The sequence below is a fragment of the Drosophila elegans genome, unplaced genomic scaffold (assembly GCF_018152505.1).
Source record: "Drosophila elegans isolate 14027-0461.03 unplaced genomic scaffold, ASM1815250v1 contig_476, whole genome shotgun sequence".
NCBI lineage: Eukaryota > Metazoa > Arthropoda > Insecta > Diptera > Drosophilidae > Drosophila > Drosophila elegans.
In genome coordinates this window covers 3,348,041-3,368,825 of record NW_024545863.1, presented here as the reverse complement: position 1 = coordinate 3,368,825, position 20,785 = coordinate 3,348,041, and the positions used below count along the sequence as shown (strand labels likewise).

Here is a 20,785-nt window from a genome sequence, read left to right as displayed (position 1 = left end):
GGAATCACATCAATCGTAAAATCGTAATGAAAACATTCAGTTGAATTAATTTATTTTATTTAAGCATAAAATTGCGTATATTTCTTAAACTCAATTTACAGATTTCTCTTTTGTTACACTCTTTATACAAGTTTGAATCAGAAAATATATATATTTATATATATATGTTTATCTTTAGTGGTAATATAGTTGTTATTATTGTTGAATTTCAATTTAAGGATTTCATCTTGCCACATACATCTACGTACTTATTTATTCCAGCTAGGTCAGATAGAAACGCTTTAACATAAGGGAATTAATACATATAAAATTACGATAAATCACAAAAATGTTTCGCAAAAATTTCTGCTACAATTAACGTCTACTAATCCGCTTGATACACTCCCACTCCCACTCCCACTCGCACAATGATACTCAACGCTAGAAAAATATACATTTATCTATATAACTCTAACTGCAATATAGTAAGGCCTTGGCTAGTGACAAAGGATTTTGCAAGGTTAAAGCTAACGCGTAGAACATTCTTGTCCACACATTTAAATTTAGATTTAAAAGGTGCTTCCCAAAGCCCCAAAACAAAACGAACAAAACGAAGAACAGATAACAAAATGTGATATTTGTAAAAATGCAAGCCGAACTTAAAGCTGGCGCTATCTTTTGATATGAACAAATGTCGTTGTGGTTCGGATCGCAGCTTTGATAGACGCTCAGTTGGTCAATTGGTTTTGGAAATAAAAAATATATAGCTATGGTTATATATATTTAAGATATATATATACTATATGTGATCTATATACTCGGGCCCTGGCTGTGGTCATGGGCCCAGTTTTAATGGGATTAGGATTACGTATAAAATAAAGAAAACATTGTTTGCGGAACAATTGCGAGTCACAGTTTGCTTTTCCTCCGTCTCCATCTCGGCCACATTTTTGGTCGTCAGCTGCGCCGGCTAGCGCCTTTGGCCAATCCTAAGAGGCGGTGGCCTGGACGCTCTGTACACTCTGCACTCCCTGGACACCTTGGACACCCAGTCCCGAGCGTACCTCGCGCACATAGCAGTCTCGGCAGACGCGCACCGCCTTGGTCAGTCCGTACTTGGGCAGCGGAGCGGAGGCATTGGAGCAGACGCCGCAGAAGACACCGCCGCAGTTGCGGCAATGATGGCGCCGTCGGAAGGCAGTGAAGGGCGTCTGGCAGGCCATGCATCGTGGCGCCTTGCCGTCGGGTATCCAGGCGGGCGGAGAGAGCGTGGCCGACGTGGCGGACGTGGCCGAGGAGGGCATCTGGGTTTCGTTGTTGCTCTGCAGCCGCCGGCGACTGCCGCTCCTGGCACTCACCGGCGAATTCTGCTCGGAGCTGGAACTGGTTGAGGAGGCGCTGGAGGGCGTGTTGCTGCCCACGGAATTGTTGCGTTGTCGCTGCAGTTGGATCTGCAACTGCTGCTGCTGCTGCTCCTGCTGATGCAGTTGGGTGCTGCTGTTGCTGCTGCTCGTGGCCGTGTTGGCCACTTCTTGATCGCCAAGACTTCGACTGCGCGTCACATGCGCACGACTGCTGGCCATCGTTGGTCCACTGGGGCTTCCTTCGCCCGGCTGTCCTGCCAGATCGATAGTGTTGTTCCGCTGCATACTGGCGCCGGCGGAATGGCGCTGGCCAGTGGCCTGGCTGCCACCGCCGGCGCTGAACACATTGTCCAGCTCGGGATTGACCTCCTCCGCTGAGTAAATGCTTTGGTTGGAGCCGGCGCTCTCCTGTATCACATCGTTCTCGGATGCCCGGAACTCGAACAGCTCCGACTCCTTTGTCTTTTCCGGTATTTCGATCTCCTCCTGAGCGGACGACATGTTCATGAGGAACACGCTGCGCAGAATCTGGCGCAGATCGGAGGCGAAGTTCGTTTGTAGCTGGTCGGCCACCCCAGCGATGCAGACAAACAGGCGGTGCAGCAGATTTTCGGTGCTCCTTCAAATGGAAAAACATAATTAAATATTAAATTAGACTTGAAAACAAGGGCAACTGTGCTGCATTAGTATTAATTAGATTCCTTTTAAATTTAAAATTGTTTTTTCCCAGTCATAAATGTTTACTTTATGAGCGCAATAGAACAAACTGAAAAATGAATTATAGTCTCGCGATTTTACAGTTCCATGGTAGCCTTGTTTAACTTTTTAATGACATTTTTAACGACCCAAAACGAATCTACTTAACCTTTACTCTACGAATATAAATAAATTGTTGCTAAGAATTAAGTTGAATCTGTACTTTAAATGTCGTATATTCTTATTCTGTTAAATTTATGAAACATTAAGTTAAATGTGTTCTTTAAAAGTCATCTATTCAAATTCTGTTAAATTTATGGAACTTCTGTGTTTACAATTACTCACTTGAACTTGAGTCGTGCCGTGGTGTTGCGCATTGCCAGCGACACGTCGTCGGACAGCGAGGAGGCGGCACTGGTGTCACCACTGGCCAGGTGCTGCTCCCTCTCCGCCGTGTGCGTCTCCGCCTCCGGCGCTTCCAGGCTGCAGCGCTTGCGACCACTGCGAGTTGTGCGATGCGGATGCGGCTGGCGGTGCTGATGCTGATGCTGATTCTGATGTGGGTGATGGTGATGATGGTGGTGGTGGTGGTGGTGGCGCTGGTGATGGCGGTGACTGTGACTCTCCCGATGGCGTCCGCTGGGCACGGCTGGCTGCTGCTGCTGCTTCTGCAGCTGCTCCTCGGACGCTTTGATTGTCGTGGGCTCGGCTAGGGGATCGGTGTCGCTGCTGGGCAGGCGCAACCGCTGCAGGGTGCGGGTGGCCGCCAGCATGGCAGCACTCGTGCTGGGCTCCTCCTCCTCCGGCGCCCGCTGCTGTCTCTGCTGCTCCCCCGTTCCGTACTCGTCGTCTTCGCTGGCCACGAAGTTGTCCGTGAGAGGAACCTCCTGGGGCTGCAGCAGGTTGCCCAGATTGGTGTTGGGTATGAGGTAGCCGGAGGCACAGTCCGCCGCCACAATGTCCTTGAGCAGCTGCTCCTCGTCCGTGTCGTCGTCGTCGCTGCTCTCCAAATTCTCCTCATCCACCTCAATGTCATCGTCATCGTCGTCTTCGTCCTCATCATCGCCGTCGCTCCAGTCCGCTGGCGGATTTGTAGAGCTGGTGGCCGACGATGAGGTGGAGGCTATCGAGTGCGAGGGCGTGGGCGAGGGGGCGGGCGAGGCGGTGGGCGTGCTGGTGGGCGACAACGACAACATGGACGGAGAGCGCAGGGTAGCTTCCTCCACTGTTGGATTGGTGCTACTGATGCTGTTGCTATTGTTATTGTTATTGTTGTTTCGCTGATCCACCAGCCGCTCCACAGTCCTGTGCGTACTGGTTGCCCCCGTGGTTGTGGTTGTGGTGGTGGTGCCACCGCTGCTGTGGTTATTGTTGTTGCTGCTGTTGTTGTTATACTGACTACCACTTGTCGTAGGATTGGAGCTGTGCTCCGGACTGGGTGCCTCGATGCTGCTCGAACCAAGTGGCACCTGCAATTAAAACATTAAATATATTAATTTCCAATATCTAGCCATGCTAAGTTCTAAACGCACCTTGGTGTTGATGTCTTCGTTGGTGCACAGCAGCTTCTCCAGCTGGTAGAGCTCCTGCTTGTTGAGGTTACGCAGGAGATCGCGGATCTTGATGAGGATTGTGCGGAAGGGACGGAACATCTCAGACAGCTGATCGCCCGGCATGTCCATGTTGAGCGGTCCCTTGGCATAGACCACCAAACCGGCAACGATGGCCAGGCGAGGAATGGAGAACATCAGGCCGGGATCGAAGGCATCCACCATGTCCTGATCGAGCAGCCCAATCTTTAGAGCCCGCTGCAGCGTCTCCGAGAAGAGCACCCCGATCCACTGCTGCATCTCGTACTCATGGCGCGATTTCACCTGCACCATGGCGCTCACATAGCTCAACTCGAACTCGGCAAACAGGCGGTCGAAGATCTTCAGACTCTCGTACAGCTGCTCTGTGGTGGTGTCGTTCAGGTCCAGGTGCAGTGTCTTGCTGTTGGGCACGTTGTTCTTCAAACACTGGTCCCGCAGCAGGACGCGGACATTGCCCAAGCTCTTGGTCACCGCCTGCGCCAGTGGACGCATCTCCTTGCTCTCCGTCTCCCGGTTCATGATCGAGGATCCAGCGGCCAGGCACTCGGCGCCGAACCACAGCTGCCCGGCCAGGTTCTCCTGGAGCACCTCCTCGGGGAACTTGGCGCGGAAGGCACGCGGATCACGATCTTCGCCCAGCAGTTCCTCCATTATCAAATTCGTGATGGCCAGCACTTTGTCCTGTAGATAATACTGTTTTACTTATGTTCAAATAAGCGCGCTTTTGGGTAACCCACCTGATTCTGACGCAGCCTGCTGACCAGTCTGGTGCATCGATCCGGCTCCGCCCGTCCATCGAAGCTGTCCAGTTCGCTGGCCACAGCTGTGAGGGATCGGTCCGCATGAAAGAAGCGGGCCAGCAGCGATTTGTCATCAGCCTGCAAAAACAAAATGGAGATGCAATTTGGATGAGTAACTGGACGTAGATAAGGTGGTGCCCCTGCCTTCCCGGTTTCCCCCAAACTGAGCTCATACCAGCTTATCGCTTTGGCCCAAGTGCAACAAATTGTTATGGGCAATCGCTGAACTTGAGGGATCGTGTGACAACTGCAGTGGGTGATGGGATTGGGGAGAGGGTGGTGTTAAAGGTACTTGATGACTCAACGAGCCACTAAACACGTATACGCTATCATCCAGGCATATAGATGACCGGCTAAATTAGCACCGCTAATTTTGGTTGATTTCACAACAGATCCAAAAATCACGTACATAAGTAAATGTTGGGGACTTACAGAGCCGAACAAAACTATAAATCAACAGGGAGTTCACATTTCACAATAAAATATGAGTAACGATAAATAATTTTAAAAAATTACTAATAGCGAAATTTTATTTTATAAAATGTATGGCAATAAGTTTGCGGTTTTATTTCATAAAATGTTGAAGAATGAAATGTTAATATGCGGTTCTAACTCTTACTTCGTTTTAATTAAGTAATTGAGACATTCTAGCATTTATAGACAACAAATCTTTATATAAATATTTAATGCAATAATAGCCAATCTGATAAGAAACAATTTTGTTGAACTGAGTTCCGATACTATTAGCATGATCGTCGCTATATCGGTAGCATCGATATTGCAATCGGTGCTGTAAGCTGATATTACGAATAACAATTTTATGCCTCATATATGAAACAGCGAAGAGGCTTCCTCTACCCATCAAGATGATGCAATCTTAGATGAGTTTTTTTCCCATCCAACATGCAACAAGTGGGCTTATCTGCAATGTGCCTGAAATCTCAATGATCCATTAAATCACGTGGCTCTACTTAAGCGGAATGCCAAACCCCAACAAATCGCACGAGATTTTCCAAACAAAGGGGAAGGTGCTGCGCAGGCGACAGAGCAAGTTATCGGCGGTTGAACTTGTTTTCACCGGGCTTTTGAGTGATGTGAGTTGTGAGCTGTGAGTTGTGAGCTGTGTTTTGTTGTGTTTCGCATATGTGCTCTGCTTAAATATCAACAGCGGCAAGAGCAGGCAGCTGGCCGTGGTGGAAAGGAAACAAATGCACGAAACGAAATGTGTTTATTATAAAGGTAAACACGTCGAGTCAAAAGCGTTGACTCTCCGCCTTCAAAACTGCGCAGTTTGGCAGGTTTATCGCTGGATTGTGAGGTAGTCAGTGAGCCGGAGGTTTGAGGTGTTGGCGGGCGTCCACGAAACTTTAACTCACATTCGAAAACGAGTATACTAGGTATATAGCTGGCAAATTGTTCAAGGGAAATCTGTGCCACAACAAAGACTAATTACGATGGTAGTCAGATTTCCACACAGAAAAAATATCTAACAATCTTCTTATTGTTTCAATTTGTTTGATAACAATTGTTGATTTTGACCTCTAAAATAATAAGTGTTTGTTTATGCTCATGTTTCAGTTGATGTGAGTGCAAAGTTATTTTTGATTATTAAAAGATTTTTAGCTTTGCGTTGCTTTAGCGTTGTACACATAGAGAAAAATATTAGAAGTAGTTAGATTAAAGTGTGTGAATGACTATTACTTGATGAGTAATTTGAAAAGATTTTAAATACAAAATAGAAATGTAATATTTCTTGCCTATCATTGTGTTAGTAATAAGAAAATGCATGAAATTAATTAATATAGACAATATAGGTTGTTTTGCTACTTTTTTGTGCAGTTATATCATGGCGTCAAGTAAAACTATAATAATAATAACGATTCCATATGAGCAAATGCATGTGAGTGGTTTTGAATGAATCACCACACGCCATTCGATGAATCGATGCAGAATATCGTTTTCGGGTTTTCTTACACATTTCGTCATAGGCCCAAGGGTAAAGTTTGTTTTCCTTTTTGGTTTTGCCATTTGTTTACACAACAATTAAATGAGCAAAGCTCTAAAAATGTTTGAGGTTCATTTGGCGTGTGTTTGGTTCTCTGCCCAGTCGCACATTTATGAGCAACATTATGGGGAATGGCATAGCCGCAGCAAAAACGAATAAGAAATCCAATTGAGAATTATAAATTATATAAATTGAGCAAGGCCATGCGTAAATAGTTCAATGACTGCCCAAGAAGGCCCCTCACCTCACCGCACCGGCCTCCTTGGCCCCTACGGAATTCCCGTTCCCATTCCCATATTCTGTTGGCCGTCATGACGACGCTGGCCAAAACGTTGTCGACGCCAGCCACTTTTTGTAAGTGCCAGTCGTTGTAGCCATTAATTAGCGCCGCAATTTGAAAAAAGCAGTCTGTTGGGAGGGTTGGGGTATGGGGGTTTTGGGAGTTTCATATGTGAGAAGGTTCCATATAAAGTGGATAAGGAAAGTATATATGATAAACAAAAAATGATTATTGATAATTTCGGTCGGCACTTTAAATATTTTCATATTTTTCGGGGCTTAAAAAGGGGAAGAAAAAGTTATTTTTTAAATTTAAGGGTCGCACTACAATTTATAACCCGAAAGTTGGTATTACAAGCAGGGAACCAAAATTTAGTTAACAATATATAAAACGTGTTCAACAATTTATAATATGAAAATGTCTATAACCAAATGAGAGCTATAATGAAATATCAGTCTAATTTTTTTTATTATTAAGTGAATTTTAAAATAAACAGAATGTCCATGTCACAAAATTTCTCACTGTATGGCGAGATTTACGTAGCCTTGAAGTTTATACCAACGAATTAATATCAAAAGCCATTTACATGTTTCATAAATACATAAAATATTTAGCTAAATCCCAAATGTAATTAAAGAGTTGAAAACCAACACCAGCAACACCAGCTGACAAAAAGGCAAAAGTTAAATGGTAATTAAAAATTTTAAGCTTGTTTCGAGCCAAGCGGAACGAGGAGAAGATGGAGGAGGTTTGACTCCAAGGATTTCGCTGGCACTTCTTGCGAAGCTAAATTGTAAATTTTGCCAAAGAGGGGAAATAAAGATTCGAGACTTATTAATGGGGCACAAAAATATGATTATGGCAATCGTTTTTGCAACAGTCGTGATAAAATATAAAGTACCTTTGTTTGCACTTCAGGTTCTGGCAAAATTAAACTCAGGTAGAAGGAAAACAAACATTTGATGAATTGATTCGCAAGCGAAGTGTAGCAAAGCAACATTTGTTGCCAGCAAAAGTTCTTTGACACTGTTTACCCCTAAGACAGACCGCACCTTTGCATTAACGTCGACTTTATATTAATATCTGAGCACATTTGTGTTTATCCACTGAGTTATTTGCATACCGCCTGGCTGGAAACTGACTTGTTCAAGTATTTTAATTGTTGTTTCAACTGGTTTGTGTTCAATCAGCTAATTAAGGGTGAGTAACCGCTCCCCTCATCTGTGATCAAGTTGCTGTTTACGGACGATAACAGAAACACACATATACACATCTAGAGATATAGTGCCGTATGGCATATGGAGGTGAAACCAAATTTGTCGCTCGACTTGATGTGGGTGAGAACCACTTTCAATTCCAGTTGAAAAAGAAAACGAATTACGCCAATGTGAGTATTAAATGCAATTCATAAAGGGAAGTGTTCAAGCTGACATGTGAGAATTACTGTTAAAGCATTAAGAGCATTGAGGCAATATGATTTCAACTTTCTAATGGCAAAACGAAAGAAATTACTATTGAGATCATGTTGAATTATTTGCAAAAGCAAATTTAAATACTTTCACAACTATAGGTGGCTGTGATTTAGCCATCTGACCGAATGAACATCTGCCTGACGTCACAGATGTCCGTAGTTGTGGCCTCGAACCAGCAACAGGCGAGTTTCCCACCCCCTTGCCCAGTATCCTTGACGGCAGCCAGGGCAAGGACACAGACGAAACAGCCCGACGTTGTATCTATGTGAATATCTGGCTTTATTGCCCCCAAGGCATTCGGAATCGAAGGACCAGGTCAGGTCGAGTTGGCTGACGCAAAGGATTCGCTGAAACACGCACTTGACATTGAATAGCCAGCTTTTTTTTGGCAGATGTTTGCTGGCTTCGCCTTTATTTCAATTAGACATTCGCCAATTGAACACAGTTTCTAAAAATGGCAAATGAGGTGAGTCGCAGGCCAAGTGCCACGACCCCCTAACGATTCAATTTGTCTGTCGGTCCAGGTCCATTCCGTCAGTTGGTGCCGGCACCTGCTGTCATCGGTTAATTGAGATACGTCTGGAAAAATACCTCCTGAGCTGGGAACTACCGATCAATTGAATTCAATTTCTGCACAATTCCCGCTTCTCAAGCTGCAAATTAAACGCCTAATTTAATTGGTTGAAATTTCAAAGCAATTGCAAGTGCTAAATGTGGCAAATTCTTGATAATTTCTCATCTAACGATTCACAGTCAATAGATGAAAATAAATTCTCGAGAATTCGCCCTGCGACAATATTGAAAAACTGAAATAAAACGACTTTACGAAGGAAATACAATTTAAGTGATAGTCACATACCTATCTAACTCAGGTGAGTTCGTCAAAAGACATGAAAGTAAATTAATAATTATAAACGATTCACATGCAATGAGCAAACTAACGTTAACTCACCAATCGGCTAACAGAACACATTAAGATAAGAGAATACTAATTCGATATAACTATTATTAACCGGCTATAAAAATATCAGAAAATGCGTCGCATTTGAAATAATGAAAACAACAGCTCAGTTTGTGTAAAATGTATTTAAACCTTTTTTACATATCTATATATATATGTACATATATACCCCCTTTATTATCGTGTGATATGGGGAAAACCACTCGAGGCAATCACACAAATACGGAATTCGCAGAATCGAAAAATCAGCAATTCGTATGAATACTTGAGGTGATACAGATAGAGAATTTCCCATTCAGACATAACCGAAATTCGTTAAAATTGTATTAAAACATTTTTAGTGTATTTTGGGGGAATCTGCTACATCCCCTATATAGCAAGCTACAAGACAGAAAGAGAGGGATAGACCGAGTGAAAACTGAGTCACGGTCAAATCGTATATAAATAAATGAGCTTGATAAACAAATGAAAGCTACGCGCGTAAACACAAAGATTTAATATCAGCACAGCCGATAGCCAGCCTATATATAAATGATTTTGTATGTACGAACATATGCAGATGACAACAAAAAGGGAACAACGGAAATACTTGATGAAGGACATAACGTTAAAGATAAGAAATATTAAACTGAAGTCGGCAAATACTCGAACCCCTCACAAAAAAGCATAAGCCGAACCGAAATAAACCGAATTATCGCGGGTGCATTCAACTTTTGGCAAACAAAGTGTACACAAGTAAATTATACAAATTATAACCCTTGCGAACGGTTAGCGGAAGTCGCTTTAAGGATTTTTATTTTCATTAAGCTGTGGAAGGTTGAACGAACCGTTTGGCTTTCCACAAAATTAACACTTTATATATCCAATCCGATCCAACCAAACCAGTGGACCTCTTATTATGTCATAATGAATTCAATTTCTTAACAAATCGAACGAAAAATTTGCATATCGAAATTACCCATTGTAAATGCAAAAGCAGAAGGGAAAAAGGGGGGAAAACAGCTGGCGAAGGCAAATCAATGCGGAAGAGATGACAAAATGTGCCCAAGAGACGAATGCCAATAAAAGCCATTTAATAAATTGGATAATAATGGGCGCGAGACACTAAAGAGCGGAGAAAGACCGATTGTGGGTGAAAGAAGGGGGAAATCAGGCGGAGAAAGAGGTCATCATCATCGACCCCATTGCATATTCATGAGGCCCAAAAATGTGTCGCAATCGATGATAAATGGAGGCCAAACGGGCCTCCGCTTTTTAGCTCTTTGTTTTTATTTCATTTTTCCTTTGTCTTCCTATTATCGATGGACAGTCGGATCAACAGGTTGGTTCCAGTTATATTATTTGCATCCGTCAGTTTCAACCACAAAAAAAAAAAAAAAACGATAAACGTTGAGCAAATATTTTTATTTTTTAAATATATTGAATGCAATATTGCAAAATCATGTTAAAAGTTAAAGAGGATACATAAATAAATAAATACATTAAATGGATGATATAATACCAAAATCCAGTTTTTATTTTTAACAGATTTCTATCTCATTATTAATCAACTTTAAATAATGTTGATTGATTCACAAACTGAAACTTTTCTAAAAAGATTTAGTTTTTCTTACATAAAATTAAATTTTTTTATTATATTTTTTTTTGAATTCCTAAAATGTTTATCAAGAGTTTTAAAGTTTAAAAATCACACCTTTCTAGCTCCTCAAAAAAAAACACCTTCTCAAGTTTTTGTAGCCTAATCAGATTAACCTTAAAATTGAGGGGTTTACTTTTTACCTTTTCGGGCAGAGCGCGTATCGAAATGTGAATTCCATTTTCCAACTGATATTTCTATGGCTTCTACTTCTCCTATTGGAGCTTCTTGGGTTTTTCCGTTGGGTGCGAGCCATTGCTACTGGTATTTATTAATCTTGACACTGCTCCCGATCATCCCCCCACCATTCCGACAATGACAGCTGAGAAGATAAACCTCAAATCGCTTTCACTTTCCAGCGGGGGTTAAAGTGCGTCCGTCCGGCACTCGGAAGTGTCGGTAATTGAGTAACCAACCAACGGATTTCAGGAGGGGACTGGGTTTTAGACCAGCTGTACGTGCAGTACGTGGGCGTTGGCGTCCACACGCGCATCCGATCTCCCGCTTCTCTCATTGATATGCCGGCCACAGACACAGCAAGAAAAATTCAAGACCCAGACCTGCTACACCGCCTTATGCAACAGAGCGGTGCACTGGGAGAAAATATTATCTAAATTTTACGATTTAACAACAACATTTATAATTGCAAAGCTTTTAAATACATTTTGCAGATATAAAATCATAATTAATTGTCAACAATTGTACAAAACTCTTAACAATATAATAACACTTTACCTAAAGTTGAGGGAATTGACTCTTTATAATGTACATTTTATGGTTAAAAAAATTAAGAAAAAAAAGAAATGACTTTGAATAAATATGTTAAAGTTTTCCTTATAAAATAAAACAATACAAAATTCGATTCATATTTTATACGAATGTTTATTTGAATTTATTTAAGTTCTAATCAAAATTCTAAGAACAGTTTAATTGTATTAGCAGTAATAAACATTAATTAAAAATTGGCATATCTGTAGCATTTTCTGTGTCGCAGCTAGCTGATAAGCGCGAGCGGCTCTAGACGCTCTGTAGGGCTCGCTTTTGTCGGGGATTAGGTAATAAGTGGCACGCAATGGCCGGCGGTGTCTGGCGGGCGTAATGTAATCCGCAATCGATGCCGCTGCCATTCGAAAGTAGGAGAGTGGCTTCCAGGCCGCAGCTGCGGCGCAGCTGAAGCGGTGGCCATTGCACTCACTCCTCGAGGAGATCGACTCGATGTGAATGTGAAAATTTCACCGCTTTTACTTTTCCCCGGCTGACCGTTTGTTTGGCCATTTGAAAAGCGTTTTTATTTTGGGAAACTGTCTGCGCGTCTGGCAAAAAGCGTAACGAACAATTGACATATTGATCGGAGTAGCGGGCACGTAGTCTGTAGTCTGCCTTGGCACAATCTCCACGCCAAGATGGCCAATGAACCAAGCGGTCCACCTTGGGTCATAAATTGAGCAATATTTGGAGGCTCGAGATCGTGGAAAGATGGCTTCTGAAATTATCTAAAGCCAATGGGCCACGTTCGACCTGTTAAACTTAATTATCATTTCGGTAGCAAGGAAAAAGTGTTCAAAAAGTCGCCTTAAGCCTCACCAATCACTCGGCTCAATGGACAGCTGTCAGTTGGTTGAGATAACAAAAACCACAATCAATGAAAACATTGTAAAGTAATTTCGATTTCTTTATTGATTGCTTCCACAACAGCAGTAACAGGAAATTAATAAATAAATATGCGGATTAAGTTGCTAACCAGTGCTTAACGAACATTTACAAGCCCTGCCTTCCGCAAAAAGGTGAGTAAATAAAGAAAATAATCGAGCAGAGCCCACAAAAAAAGGTAACACAAACCAGGCGAAGCCGGGAGCGTGCAGTAAAATATTTAATTTTCGTTTCCAAAATGTTACACAATCTTATCGCAAATGTAAAGATATACAGCACAGAAATGGAGTACATATGTTTCAAAGTCCGATAATGGTTCGACCCCTTCCTTTTAACCATTTTTCTTTTTAACAACGAAATATCGATCGGTAAAGTGGATTCTGAATGGTGTGTTTAATGTCAGCATCGCCGGAAAATTACTAAGCGAAGTTTCTAGCAAGGCTTTGAAGAAAATGAGGTCATGGGAAATTTCGCAAGTAGCGATTAAGATAACGAGTTAATCTGTAAGATCTCCGAGAATCTACGTTTTACATTACCCTTACATCATGACAATCGCTATAATCATGCGCATATGATTATTTCCGGTTTTTCGTTTGTCAAAATTAATATAAATGTAACTTATTGGGTCATGATTACTGATTAAGTGCATTAAATTGTGTTAGTAGAGGAAATTTACTTATTCGGGAATTTCATTTGCTCAAAACTTTGACACAATGAAAATAATTAACAGTTAAGTTTGTAGACAAAAAAAACCTTCTGAACCTAATTAAAAGTTTTTTTTGGATTCAATTTTCCCTTTTTCTATGGGTCATCATTAGTGACTGACACTAATTATATTCCCTCCTTAGTCATTATTTCTGTACGATCAGCATGTTTTTACTGTGCTCAATTCCTCAATACTCACACATCGTCTGTGCGATGTGTTTTGTTATCACTATAATTTCTGGTTCGACTTAATGCGTCACTAAGCCACTTAGACACCAGGGACTTGCCATATGTGCTCTGTATTATCAACTAAGTTCATTATAATTTGTTGTACCTCCCCCAGTGGAAAAGTTACAAAAACTAGCTGACAATAGACAAACTAATGTTTGGTTTAAGTATTTCCACAGGGAAAAAGGAAGCGGGGCCAGGGAATGAGATACTCAAAACAAGTTGATTAAATCATCCAAAGCAAATAAAATGGTTAAGCTGAATGAGTGAAAACCTTAAGCCCGGTCACGTGCTGTCGTTTCAATGAATTACGCTTAAGAGATATATAAAACGATGACCTCAAGTAGAAACGTGTGGAATTCGATGCTGTAATCTTTTGTAGGTGTCGCAAAAATTTCCAGAAAAATCATTAAACTCAGATGACACTAAACTAACCAAAGTAAATCAACATCACTAAAGGTTAACTATTTTTCATTGTAATTGTATTCTTTCATTAGTTATTGTCTTCAATGATTTATTTTCAGTTGAATGCCATCAGAATGATGATTATAGAGACTGATGTGGAAAACATTAGTGTTAAATGTCTTTAATTAATCTTAGAGCTGTGAAGCTGATGATTCCCATTAAATTGCAATAGTAATTATTAGTATTAATGTCAAATGTGTGTCAAATGCTCTACTGTTTCCAGATTCCAGAAATGACTAATGCCTGCCTAGCGGACAGTAAATTAGAATCGATTTTGAGTATCTTTCAACAGAAAGCTGATTAAAGTATCTTTAATAAGCTGCAAACTTAATGATAGTTATCTTGCTTTGACAACAAATATAACAATTTTATTCAATCTAGGGCAAAAATGCCAACAGATTTGATTAAAACCACCAACCATCAACATGTTAATTCAAAATTTGAATAGTGATTAGAAATGACAAATGTCTGTCTTACAGTTCAGTATTGTGGAGTCGCTTTCAGGCGACTTGCATCAGCATGCTGTTTATCAAGACTTTCGTAATGTTGACTGGCAGTCAACAGTCGACATTTGTGGCCCACCTCGGCGGCCTTTGCTTTACTAGACTAGAACATCGAATTGGGGCCAGCGGCGAGCAGAAGCAGAAGTCGTTAACGGTGACGCCGGCAGCAAAGTCGGCAGTGGCGGCACATGTCAATATGGCCCAAATTAAATGCACCGAAAGAAACAGGTTGCTATTATTTTTGTTTTTGTTGTTGTTGTTGTTGGCACGAGCAACAGGCAGACATTCACTCAGACAAACAGAGACTCAGTTACAAAGACAAGTACAGAGAGTTACAGACACATTGTTGCATTGCATTAAATCTGTAATCGTAGTGAAGTTGTCCAACGGGTCGTATACGCATGGAGTCCATTCATGGCGCAGATGGTGAAAATGAGCTTAAAGCACTCACTTTATTTGTATAAAACGTGTAATATTGTGCAGTGGGTTTCAGAACAGTAAAGCGGTTAATGGGTGTTAACAAATATGGTAAAGATAACATTAAACAAGAAATATTGAAAAACTAAACTTGAGAAATGTTATTTGTTATTCGAGCAGCGTTTTTCATAACTTTTGCTACATATAAGTATTTATGAATTCAGAAAAGGGTAGGTATTAAAATGTAAATTTACCAGAATACAAGTAGAGTTACAAACCAACACGAACCAAGAGCCCGCAACATTTTGGGGTAATAATAGCTCTCCTGAACAGGTTTCTTCGGAGTTTATCTTTCTATTTATCGTAATTATTTTTTTTAAAGGTCGTTTCATAAGGTGGTTAGGATTGCGAAACGCACTGTATCCGCATCATTGAAACAGAAACGAGCATTATAATCTCTTGCCATTAACAACAAGGCTTACTTCTCTGGCACTTAACTTCCTTCACTTTTGTCAGAAAAGTTTTTACTCTCCGCTCTTGTTTCTTTATCGAGTTAAGAAAGCGTAAATAAGTGAATTTCATAAAGCTGGAGAGGAGGCCCTGAAGATATAAGTTTTCCCCTTGTTCCCTCATTTCAATCTGCTAGTTTACTCTCGTCCAGTCATGACTTTCTTAGGCTCAATTGTTAAACGGCTTTTATTGTTGTAATTTCCATTTTGCCAGTTCATGTTTAATTGTTTTGTGGATATTTTTTGTTGTAAGCCACAAGTCAGACTGCCAGAGTTTATTGTGTTAATGGCCGCTTTCGTGCTGACGACGCAACAGACTATAATTGCACACCTTTGCAACATGCTCCAAAAACCGAGGGAGTTCGAGACTTTTTGGGAGAGAAAAAGTAATCGTGAAATAGCCGAAAATAATTGTAAAAACGAAACAAAAGCGGACAGAAACAAAAACCAACATCAACGATTAAAGCAAAAACAGCTATTGCTAGCCACCCATAGGTTTCACTTTTTTATGGTATACTTTTGTTTCTTGGCCATTCAGACGTAAAACAATTCAATGCCAACTTCAATGCAAAGACATATGAGAGATATCGTTTGGCAAACAAGGAATCACAGCGCAAAAATTCAAAAAATCCAAGCTCAAGAATTACTCAGTCTCTGCAGGAAAGAGAACATTTTAATGGCCTTTGCTGTTTCAGTACTGGGAAGACCCCACCAGCACACTCTGACTACCAAATACGAATCTGAGCCATGTGCTCAATAATGCTGATCAACTGGCAGACACTAACAGACACGATTCAGCCCGCACCCACTATTTCTGCTTTATATTATTGTATTTGGTTACGTATGTATATATTCATTCATCGTCAAACATTTATAATCAAGTATCCAAAGGCAAGCGAAAAAAAATAAAAGTGTTTGCTTTATCGTCTGTACAATACTTCCTATGTGTAGTGTACGAGTTTAGATGGGAATATATGTATATTGTATTTATGCAAGCAAATTAAATATGGGAGAGTGATGTAATGCTATTGGTTTTGGGTTCACAGATCGAGTGCCCGCTGTATCAAAGATAATCAATTACAGACGCCTGTGGCGCGTGCCGCCTTCTTTCAGTGGCCCCCAGTTGCCAGTTGGAAGTTCCATTGACTGCGGATCCGATCGCGTTTTTTTAGGATTTGGGTTTCGGGGCAGTCGCCTCTTTCCCAGCCTCCATTGTCTGGGTTTCTCCTCGCTTTTTGTCTTCACCGCGACGTCGGTTTCGTTTTTATGGAAATTTATATGCACAGACGAAGAAAAAACAATTGCATTTACTGCATACTCTTCTGAGAGGTACAAGACTTATAAATATACTTTTTACTGCTGTGTGCTTTATAAGTTATTTAGTTATGTTTTGTAACACTTGTTATTTTTTAATTTTCTTAGGGAAAAATTACCTTCAATTACTCATTATTTGTATTTATTTGTTTTTTTCTGCAATAGAATGCAGCGGACAGGGTTGACACACCACAAAGCAAAGCAATCTCGCATTATGCAATCCGATATGGCAATGCCTTGCAACATTCATCTGGCAACGCTATCGCCCCTGCAGTTTCTGTTTATTTTTGAATCGCAACAAAAGCGACCTCGGCGAAAGAATCTCACTTTGCAGGAGAAAGAAAGTTGACACAATCACAAAGACGAGACGAGAAAATAAAAGAAAAGAAAGAGAAGACCAGGAAGCAACTGCGGAAAAATTGTGTGCAGTCAATGAAAGAAAAAGAAGAGCAGTGATGCCAAGATGCCAGACGAAAGAGTTGCACACTTAAATAAAAGTAAGAAAGAAAAGCAGAAACTTTAGACGTCTGCGTGGATTTTCCGTTTCGTTTGGAGGCATTTTCCACCACCAAGAAAATAAGGAAAACGTACCGTTATTTATGAGTTGCATGTGCGGTGGGCGGAGTGTGGGGTGGGGGTGGGGGTTCATGGCCGATGGGGAGAAGTGTGTTAATTAACAAAGCAAAGTAGAGAGCAACTAACAAGGCATCCGGAAAGTAAACCGAAGAAAACCGTATTTCCATTTTGCTTTGATCACTTTTGCAAAGCCAATTGGAATTTCCTAATGCATTTAGAGCGTAATAAATCAGGCAGTGAAGTTTTAACGATGTTTTCAATTATTTACGGCCAAAAAACTATTTGAGCATTGAGGAAATACAAAACCTCCTTATAAGATTTATTTGCTTTGCCAAGGGTGAGTTTTTTATGCAACCAGTCAGATTAACATTCTAATGTCACTTACCATAGCTCCACAAAAAGCATGCAACATATTATTATTGATTTTGATAGCTATATCACAAGTGATTAACACACTTTCGTGTAGCTATTATTTTCCAATAAAAATGTGAAATAAAATAATCATTTTAAAGTCGTTTGCACCGATTAAACTTGATTTTCCTGCTGTGACAATTCGTTATTTGAAAGTAATGACACTAAATATGCATTTTAAGTGGCATTTTACTGTGCTCCAATGCTTATAAGCGAAAGAAACGTACTTCAAACAGTGATTTAAACGATATTTTCCACCCGCTAATCGATGAATACCAAGCCTCTTCGATCACCTGCTAATAAACGTGATGCGCAGGCAAATCCCCTCACTCCACTCGGCGCAACATTATCTAATCGAAGTGCCAGATACAGATACAGACAATACAGTCTGTGTGAGCGGGCTGTTCCCGGCTATCGAGCACTCGAAAACATAAACATCCGAGGCCCTTCTGCCCACAGACCAGACATCTGTTTGCCATTTGATTCGATTCCCCGAGTGGAGCCACCAACACCCGACCAAAGTCTCGACACTGACCTCCACACCAGGTAACCGAGGTCGTCCAAACACACACCGCACAACCATATAGGGTGTTTGCCTTTGATTTAATGGATTTGCGTGTAAATTGCTTCTAATTTCATTTTTCCTACTCTTGGCCACTCCATGGAAATAGAAATACGGCGACGGCTATCAAAATGTCAAACGGATTGACTGATTGACGACCGATCGGGAGGAAAATTGGAAGAAGGGCACAAAAGTCGCTCCATCGGCGATTTATTTTTGGAGGCTAGGGTCTAATGGTTTACGTATACTGTGTATATATTCCAGACAACCGAAAGTAAGGGGGCTCCCAAAATAGAAACAGTCGAACTTCGGTAGCAGGGACAATTATCTTAGTTTTAAATTTCCTCAATCTTAAATTTGATTATAACTTAATATACAAATCCCCTCCCTAATTCGCAATAATATATTTACTCTTCCTTTGAAGTCTACTTTTTTATTATAATAATTTATTAAATGAAGCGTATTTTTAAATCCATTAATTGTATTTGATGGATAGAAATAAAATTCGGATTTCTTTTGAGACTTATGAAGTCAACTAGGTCATGAAAATCCGCCTTAGGAGACTACGACTGTAAATTGGAATTGCACGAATGTGGGGTCTAAGAATAGCCTCCTCAATCGCTGGAGCTTTGACATTGTTTTCTCAGTGTTCTCAAGTGATTTTCCGCTGACGAGTGGAGCGGGTTTTCCCCCAAGAACAGAACAGATCCCAAATTACCAGGCGCAGATACATAAATTAGTTGGCTTTAGCTTTAGCTGCTTTGCTTGTAATTTGCAACACGAACGGACTGGCGCCATATGTATTTGTTTTTTTTGTTACTTTTAATACGTGTGTGTTGGTGAGTGTTTCCAATTTGAATTGAGCGTGCAGTTTACACACACATATTGTGCAAAAACAGTGCTGGGATGCAGTTGCTGCCGTTGTTGTTGCAACGTCAGCGGATTAATCATCGGAAATGAAATGCGGTTAAGAGTGTGAAAGAGAGGGGGCTATTTTATAATAAGCCAGGGCCAAAGCGAACGCTGACGTCACAACGGCACAGTTAACACACACGAGCACAACGACACCGTTGCTTTGACACCATTTGTTGCTCTCTTAATTAATCACGGTCTCTCTCTTTCGCTTCTTTTTTGTTTTTCTTTTTTTAGTGATAAGGAGGCACTACTAATCGGGTTATCGGTTATAAATTATGCGAAAAACACAAAACAACAACTGTACCTTGGGTTTGTTCAGCCACTTGCGAAACGTGTCCATCGTTCTGCTTTTCCAGCTGCAGCTCCACAGTTGTTGCTTCTCTTTCTCTCTCTCTTCCGCTCGTTTGTTGTCCTTGCTGTCGCTCACACACACAGCAGCGCACTCTTTACTCACACCAACACTAGCGCGTGCGAGCCAAAAACAAAACAAAGAAACAATGCAATTTGTTTGGCAACTGCTAAATGCACATTACTGATTTTAACACTTTTTGTGAATTTTATTTAAATGCCACTGTTTCTGTTGTTTTTTCTCCCTCTTGCTCTATTTTTCACTTTTCGTGCGCTTCACACGCGTGACTCTGCGGTCTCATCACTGGAGCTGCATTTCCCTCGCGGAAACTGCGTCGAATTGCTTTAAAAGCCTGCAGAGCAGTGCGTCGAAGCGGAAGCTGGCCACTCGGAGCTCTGGATTGTAAACTATTCCATTAAATTACACTCGCGCAGCACTCATCCGCCCTTCGCGATTTCCGTCGACATCCGTGCGTTCCGTTCAAAGTTTTTTTTCGATTTAGAGGTGAAAGAACATCGATGCCAAACCGATGTCATCGATGGTTTTAAAGTATCGATCTTATCGATGTTTGTCAGGGATTATCGATGTTTATCCGTCCATCTCTCTCCTTCTGTTAGTTCGATGTTTCGCTAACATTTCGCTGTTAGTTCGACGTTTCGCTAACTTTCACTGCAAAACACCAACCCACCACAAATTCAAATTCACCGCTACAGGTGGAAGAACACCGATACCAACACCGATGACTGATGTTTTCAAAGTTAGGTCCTATCGATGTTTATCCGTTACATCACACTTCACCGTTTGGTCACACAAAACTGTCTTCAAAATATCGATTGTCGATGATTGCAGGTGTAAATGGTTTGGTTTTTATTTTAATTTTTTTTAGTATTACAGATTTAAATTGATCGCGCTTTATTTGAATTTTTTGTTTTTAGAATAAGCTCTTGCGTTGTAACGACCATTTTGCCATGGTCTATTAAAAGAAATATTTATGGTTTTCCCACGTTTTTGAATTTCAGTCAGTCCCCTTTTAAGAATTTTACGTGCAAGCGTACTTTGTGGAACGCTTGGTCACGGTTTTTTGATTTTTACTAAAATTCAGCTGGTATCATTGCCGAGTCAATATTATTTTTAAAATAAACCAACAAAATGAAAATTTAAAAATGTACTATAAAGTGTATCGCTTTGAGTATTTACTGCCCAGTCCACGAAATAATTGGGGTCTGTGCTACAAATTACATTTTAATAAGAGGTAAACAAATTTAAAATAAAAAATATGTATCAAAACATAATTTGAAAGTTCCTCAATCTACCGCCATATTGGTCTGGAAAAGCTATCGACAATTACTTACATTTTCATTGCATTCAAATGTGGTAAGCTCTTTTATCCTTTTTA

General features: G+C 40.9%; 1 protein-coding gene across 2 annotated transcripts; it reads right to left on the bottom strand.

Moving 5' to 3' along the window:
• Positions 1–40: 40 nt before the first annotated feature.
• LOC108148684 (lateral signaling target protein 2 homolog) lies at positions 41–19,894 on the bottom strand. Of its 2 annotated transcripts, none has more exons than XM_017275829.2 (5): positions 19,345–19,894; positions 4,369–4,509; positions 3,572–4,312; positions 2,385–3,508; positions 41–1,962 (listed from the first exon to the last, which is right to left on the bottom strand). In XM_017275829.2, exons 1-5 carry the CDS (start codon positions 19,378–19,380, stop codon positions 969–971), a joined length of 3,036 nt encoding a protein of 1,011 aa, XP_017131318.1. In that variant the 5' UTR covers positions 19,381–19,894; the 3' UTR covers positions 41–968. The 2 variants fall into 2 exon arrangements, with proteins under 2 accessions (XP_017131318.1, XP_041565465.1); XM_041709531.1 differs by lacking the exon at positions 19,345–19,894 and adding an exon at positions 7,618–7,731.
• Positions 19,895–20,785: the final 891 nt, after the last annotated feature.